The 1,238-nt window shown below is 30.4% G+C and overlaps 1 protein-coding gene across 1 annotated transcript; it reads left to right on the top strand.

Annotated features, from left to right (window-relative positions):
• Positions 1-144: 144 nt before the first annotated feature.
• On the top strand, positions 145-481 carry Tsp_14683 (putative flagellar hook-length control protein; the record flags this gene model as incomplete). Its single annotated transcript, XM_003367125.1, has 1 exon — positions 145-481. A coding segment is annotated over one exon (337 nt), but the record flags the coding sequence as incomplete, so codon positions are not given.
• Positions 482-1,238: the final 757 nt, after the last annotated feature.

The raw sequence follows: 1,238 nt of genomic DNA, 5'->3' as shown, positions 1-1,238 counted from the left end.
CTATAATTTTTTAAGTAAGCATTTGTTGTTGAAGTAAATTAAATAATAATCTTTCAAAGATATTTATTTCAATTTCTCACTACTATAAATTGTGCATAATTTTGTACACATAGTGTGAAAACAATAAAAAAAACTGTATTTTAGAATTAAGGCTGTAAGTAAGGATGTCGAGAATGATTTGAGTGAACCTGTGACAGATGTAGAGTCAGAGAACTGTGAGATGGAACAAAGTGAAAATGTATTAAATGAAGAATTGGACAGACACGTAGAACAAGAGAAAAAACCAAAGCAGCTTGTAATGTTGATACAGATTGAACGTGAAAAGCCGAAATCGGGATTATATGTAGAATATACTGCTGAAATGAAATTTCGAGTCAATGAGAAAAGTGTACAAATGTATAAACCAAGACTGAAGAAAACTGTGAATGTTGCAGATGCAGGAATGAATGCCGTGCAATCATTCATAGTGAAAACTGAATGATTCATTCTTTTTTCTATTACACATTTAATAACTCAATAATAATCATAACTTATTTTGTTAAATTTTCATTTTATTATTTCAGTATTGATATGTGAAACACTGTATCATTTATAAATTATAAAAATTGCTTATTTTAAATATCATATTTTTTCATTTTAATGAATTTCATTGAAATTCACATCACTTCTATGGAGTTCATCATAAATATGACGTTCATTTTAAATAAAATTATTGTTCTGTTTCATCATTGCAATCAACAATTTTGACTACGTTATTCCAGTCAAGGAAGCACGCATTAATCAATGCAGTATCCATCAACTGCTACTAAAAATTACATACAGTTTTTATTGCAGCAATAACACTAGTATGAAGCATTCATATCTGCGTTGTTTCAGTTCAAGCAAGACACAACTAATAAAAGTTACATCTAACAGCGTCAACTAATAGTTGAAATTTTTGTTAGCGTATTCGTTATCCCATGGGCACTTGATTTTCAGCATATTCGTCCTGTGGTGATCAATTCTGTTCAATCATTTGTCAGGTTCATGATCATAGTGCTATTGGAGCTTGCTTTTCGTCTTGGAATTTACATTATTATTATGATTCTATTACCCATGAATGTACTTACCAACCAATTTTCGATTTCACAACGGTTTTCATTTTATCAATGTGCTGCATCTACTTGGTGAGTTTTTTTTGAAGTTTCACGATGACATCGCTCTTACCGATTCTCTGCTATGCCTGTTCGATCAGTTAT

Source organism: Trichinella spiralis, assembly GCF_000181795.1.
Source record: "Trichinella spiralis strain ISS 195 chromosome Unknown Scfld4795, whole genome shotgun sequence".
NCBI lineage: Eukaryota > Metazoa > Nematoda > Enoplea > Trichinellida > Trichinellidae > Trichinella > Trichinella spiralis.
Note: the sequence above shows the minus strand (reverse complement) of the source record. Positions and strands in the feature narration are given on the sequence as shown.